Genomic DNA, 6,108 nt, shown 5'->3' on the forward strand with positions numbered 1-6,108 from the left:
GCGGGACTGACCTAGGGTGAATTTTAAATAGGGACAATTTTAATGATTTTAATAAGACACAGCTATAAATATTTGGTTTTTAATTGGCTTTTATAGGGGAAATGTTTTATATTGTTTTAACATGCTGTGAGCCGCCCTGAGTCCCATGGGGAGAAGGGCGGCATATAAGTTAAATAAATAAATAAATAAATAAATAATAAATAAGTGAGTGGTGCCAATTTTACAACCTTTTTGTCATGACTTTTAAGTGAATCACAGCAGCTATTAAAGTGCACCGTGTGGTCCATGACCCCGAGATACCGCAACCATCATAAATGCATGCCAAGCTCTTTGATTTTGATCAAGTGATTATGGGGATGCTGTGATGGTTGTACGTGTGAGGACCAGTTGTAACTTCAAGCAGTCACCAAACGAATGGTTCTAAGTCGAGGACTCCCTGTATAGCATGGATCTGCTTCTGTGCCTTTTCATTACCCCCAAATAACACGGAAGATCGAATCCAACTTGGAATGAATTGTTTGTTCCCTCCTGTGCCTCTATATGTATTAAGTTTCCCTACCTGCGATCTGCACTGCAAAAAAGCTTCAGCTGAACAGAAAAGCTCTTTCTCCATTCCCCCCCCCCCGCCCTCCCCCCCAAAATCCCAAGTTTTTAGCCAACCCTTTCTGATTAAGGGGAAAATAAGAATATAGTTGAGCTCCATGCATTATAAAGAAAAGTTTGGGTCTAAGAAAATGTAACTGGCTTCTTGTTTATTCTCTTCCCTTCTCCCATGTTTTCTTCCCCATACATTATGAATTTCCATCTCCTAATAACCCCTCCTTTTAAATAAGCATTTCCGGACTTTTCTAAATTCGCCTATCCGTCATAAAGAGTACTGAGTTCATGCACTAAATTTAGAGTTAGGTACAAGCTCCACGCAGAAAATGAACAGCGCAGCTTTAGAGTTCCTAGTCAAATGTATATGTCTTAGGTTTCTTATATTTATCTTTTTTTTTTTTACAAAGTTTCCTCTGCAATAAAAAGCCAGGTTTAAACACAATGAGACTGAACTGCGAATATTTCCCTTTTTTTGGAGCTATTTTGGCAGGGGCAAGAGGAAGATGCTTCCGGTAGCGAGATTTGCTAACTGGGTTTTATTAAACAGCTTGCTATTACTTCGCAGCAAAAACAGTACGACGCGTTTAGTTTAAACAGCAGTATATTTAAACAAGTTGAAACCAACCGGAGTAAAAGTTGTTTAAATTAAGAAGCATTTCTAGTCTGGACATACTTATCAGGCAGGACAAGAAGCAATGAATTGGAAACTAATCAAGGAGAGAACCAACGCAGAATTAAGGAGAAATTTCCTGAATGTTAAAACGATTAATCAGTGGAATGGCTTGCCTTATGAAGTTGTGGGTGCTCCAACACTGGAGGTTTTTCGGAAGAGATTGGACAGCCATTTGTCGGAAATGGTATAGGGCAGGGGTAGGCAACCTTGGCTCTTTTATGACTTGTGGACTTCAACTCCCAGAATTCCTGAGCCAGCCGTGCTGAGGGGAAGGGAGAGGTTTCCAAGCTGAGCCATGCTGGCTCAGGAATTCTGGAAGTTGAAGTCCACGAGTCATAAAAGAGCCAAGGTTGCCTACCCCTGGTATAGGGTTTCCTGTCTGAACAAGGACTTGGACTAGAAGACCTCCAAAGTCCCTTCCAACTGTGTTACTCTGTTATGAATTCCATTTAATTTACATCAAGAACCCTATCTAACTACTAAGTTCTAGAGCTGTAGTTATTGATTGTGGCCATGGGCCAGAAGAAATCCTTTGCAGCTCTAAACTGCCCTTGGGAAGAAGTGATGTAGCACCAAGTACACCCCCAATTATACTTTTTCTTAGTCATTTAGGAAACTACTGTATTTATTCTCTGCTTGTTCTTCAGAGCATTCCGCCACATCAGGAACCTGCTTTGCTTGAGGTGCTCTCTCAAAGTTTCTTCCAAAGCAACGGAGCCACCTCACTTACATCAGTGACCAGACTTACAGGTTGCTTACATCACACTGTTTTACAGCATTTCGGACTTTCTCAGCAGCACAGGCCAAACTTTCTCTAATGATGCTGAAGGAAATTGCTGAATTTCTACCAGCTCAGCCAAAGAAATCCAGACACCCTTCCCCAGATCTCTGACAAAAGCTGAGGCACGAGGAGATTCCCCTGGATTGCTTGCAAAAATTTAGCAACTGCTGCAGAGAGTATACCACTTGCCTCAGCAAAATGATTTACCGAAGTCCTTAGCAAATGTGACGGAAAATAAATTTTGGCAGATCAAACCAGAGATTATCTGCAGCATAGCCCAAAGGAGATTCTGTCCAAGAGCAATAATGGGACAAAAAGCCTTTTTGGTTTTTCCAATGGACAGGCCCCAGACAGAAAGCTTTGGTGCAAAACCCAGCACTTCATAGACACAAATTGCAACAGCTCTTTGCTTTGTTTCCTAAGTGCTAGCAATCTGAGGACATGTGTGCTCTCCTATTCATGCTATCTGCTGGTTCTCTTCTTGGAGCCTTCCATAGTCCTTCTATAAGTTACGACCTGCTTCACAAGTCTTACTTGAAGGATGAAGGTACACAATATCTTTCACTGTAAAGTCTCGCCCTCGCGTTCCCTTCAGACAGTCAGCAATTAAGCTAAGGAAGAGGAGCCAGCCCAGCGTAGGCCAGGATTCCATAGCAGAGAAGGTGCATCGAACATGCAGATGGCATGAAATCAAGTTCTCCTTGTCACCAGAAGGCCCAGGAATCTAAGAAACACACAAGGAAAAGAAAAACAGGTAAGAAATCAACAGGTAACCCCATACTTGCATAATTCAGGTGATATAGTAAGACTGAAAACCAACACTGATCCTCAGGCAACAGTTCTACCAAGCATGGACACCAAGCATGTCAGATATCTTTTACTTTTCATCTTACAAAACTTGATCACAACAGAAAACAATCGCTTTGTTCCCGTTGTTTTTTTCTTACAAAACATCTTGCCTCTCCAGTTTAAAAAAAGTCTTGGCTTGCAAGACTAACAATAGGCATTCCCTCAAGATCTTCAGCTACTCTGCAGAAAGGCCAAAGCTAGTATCTAACCTAATTGGTCACACGGTGCATTTCTCCCTGCACATATATGTATTATCCCCCATAATGATTTGGCAAGACAGCCTTACACCATGGAAATTCACCAGGAGTAGCCAGTGGTAACAAGTTCCCAGTGCGCACATATGTGCCTGCAATGTACAGCTTTCCCTGTTCATTATTCATGCGCATCTAATCCTCTCGTTTTAAGCATTCCCCAATGCAACATAAATGGGAAGCTTAACTCGACTTCAAATGAAGTGGCATGTTCTTTTTTCGCGCGGCAAGGTTGCAGCTCTGGCTAGTATAGCCGTCCCTATTCTTTCTGCCGCATTTCAAAATCCACACATCGTAAAAGACATAATGAGCTCTTCAGATTGAAGCCAAACTCCATGTCTCAGACATGTATGCTCACACCACTGGTCAATAACACCCAATCTTTTATTTAGTAGTTAGAATCCTGAAGTCCACTGTGGGCTATTGTTTTAAAAATGCTGGCAATTTTGCGTGTCTGAGTTGTTATTAATCCAAAGAGATTAGTGGTTGGTTGGCAATGAAAGAAGAGGAAGATTTAGTGCGCTCATAAGCTGTGTGAGTAGTCTTAGCCACAAAAAAAGGCTGATTTCTTTTACTTTAAACACTCTGGTTTAGCACATCAAAGTTATATACATACATGCATATAAGTCCGTCCACAGATAAGACCACCATCAAATTATAAAAAAACAATACCATGAAAAATGAGCCACCCACTGATAAGCCCACTCTCAAAAATGTTGTACATTTTAGGTTTCACGACTGGATTTTCTGCAGCTGGCACATTTTTTCAATGGTATTTTGGTTAAATATTTAATGATAGGATGGAAGTGCTTGTTTAGTACTTTAAATTTGCCCTTCGCTACAAAAAGAAAGAAAAAAATTAAATTCTAATCTGATGGGATGTTATATCACTGGTTAGTCTGCCCACAACAATGTCTAGGCCCTAGGCTGTAAAAATTATTGCTCTAAATTATGATCATGCTGCTAATGGAATTCCTCCACCATTCCCATCCCATTTTTATTTCTAAAGAGAATGAAGCAATGTCTGAGGCAGACACACAATTCTCAGAGCAAGCTATTTATTATCCCACAATTGGTGTTGCTCGAATAACAAAGATATTTTTTCAGATATTTTTCTCTGAGGCAATTTCAAGCCTTCTTTAACTTTGTCTAAGAACCATTGCGTATTAAATTTAAACAGGACATTTTGGAATTACCTGTTATTAATTCTGCTATAATTATGTTCTCAGCTCAATTAGCGCTCTCCAAAAAAGATGCAAAACAAAAGCACAAGATCTCAGAAACTGATCCCAGACAGATCTAAGATCTTTCTGAAGGGCCAAGTCTTGCGAAGAGCACTTGAAAGACCGACAGATATGAGGCAAAAATCTTTCTGAGGAAGGGATCTGTTCAGACTGACAGCACCACCAGTATTGCAAGAACATGTCAACAAGTTCTTGATGTGGTTGTGCTTATTCCACAATTATGGTTGTATTCATACAATACGAGTAGTCCTCAACTTATGACCACAATCAGGACCAGAATTTGCATTGCTAAGCAAGGTGGTTGTTAACTGAATCGCACCCAATTTTACAATCTTTTTTTGCCATGGCTGCTAAGCGAACCGTAAAACACATGGTCATTAAAAGAATCCACTGACTTTTGCTTATGAGAAGCCAGCCAGGAAGATTGCAAATGGTGATCACATGACCCTGCAATCGTAAATAAATGCCAGTTGCTAAGTGTGCAAATTTTGATCATGTGAGCGTGGGGATGCTGCAATAGTCATAAGTGCAAAGACCTGTCCTAAGTGATACTGTTGTAACTTCGAACAGTTGAGAAATGTATGGTTGTAAGTCGAGGACCACCTGTATAAAATAGCAACAGCAAGAGCACTTAGACTTATATACCACTTCACAGTGCTTTACAGCCCTCTCTAGAAAGATAACTCTGAATTATATACATTTTAGATTTTGAATTAAATTAAATGGTGTTAGGATGCTATCATCACCAGAGTATAAATGCATAGTTTCTCTCTCTTATATATGAGAGAAAAAGATGTATATATATACAATATAGTGTTCTAAATAATCATTCTTACTAACTAGTCCCATGATGCCACAAATATTGTTGTTATTGAATTGGAAATAAATGATATTAACATTAGCTGAACTTGTGGGCTTTATTTGGATGAATTCATACAAAGGTTTTTACCATTCAGTGATTGAAGCATCAGGAGAGAATGAATATGTGTAGAATGGCTTAGCAGCAGATCAGTTTCTATTGGGAGAATCTTAGATTATCTATTATTATTGGAATAAATTATCTGAATGTAATGGTATGTGGAAAAAATACCACATACCACTACCAATATTGGGAGACAGGACAAAGAGATGCAGCCAAGGAAACAGATAAAAGCCAGCTTAGCCCCTAGTAGGATTGGGGCAAACGTCTGAGAAGGGACCCTCCCTAGTTTTGTGGGTTGTAAATAGCAATAGCAAGAACACTTAGACTTATATACTACTTCACAATGTTTTATAGTCTTCTCTAAGTGGTTTACAGAATCAGCATTTTGCCCCCAAGAATCTGGGTCTTCATTTTACCGACCTTGGAAGGATGGAAGGCTGAGTCAACCTTGAGCCCCGGTCAGGATCGAACTCATGGTAGTGGGCAGAATTAGCCTGTAATATGGCATTCTAACCATTGCACCACCACGGCTCTTTTCTTTTAAAAGGCGTGAATATGGTTCCAACACATGTTTTCTACAAAAAGAGCTGACTAGGAATACTAGATACTCTGTTCTACAACGCTGTAGGGAAACGTGCTACAGTAAAGAGGGCACAACCTTATGAATTAAATGTACTTCTGGGTTATTGTCTTTTGAGCTGATGTCTCTACACTTATTAAAGCCCAAAGTAAATCACAAAAGTAGCTCTAACTAGCAACCTAGCTGCCAAGCCTCTACTGACACTTGT

General features: G+C 40.0%; 1 protein-coding gene across 1 annotated transcript in view; it reads right to left on the bottom strand.

Moving 5' to 3' along the window:
* The window catches only part of LYPD6 (LY6/PLAUR domain containing 6), a 13,413-nt gene extending 10,707 nt beyond the window's left edge, over positions 1-2,706 (bottom strand). Inside the window, exon 1 of the mRNA XM_015822089.1 lies at positions 2,589-2,706. Coding sequence (XP_015677575.1) covers positions 2,589-2,706 — 118 coding nt within the window. The remainder of the gene's footprint in view (positions 1-2,588) is intronic.
* Between the last annotated feature and the right edge of the window lie 3,402 nt (positions 2,707-6,108).

This window comes from Protobothrops mucrosquamatus, unplaced genomic scaffold (assembly GCF_001527695.2).
Source record: "Protobothrops mucrosquamatus isolate PMUCROS unplaced genomic scaffold, P.Mucros_1.0 scaffold_170, whole genome shotgun sequence".
NCBI lineage: Eukaryota > Metazoa > Chordata > Lepidosauria > Squamata > Viperidae > Protobothrops > Protobothrops mucrosquamatus.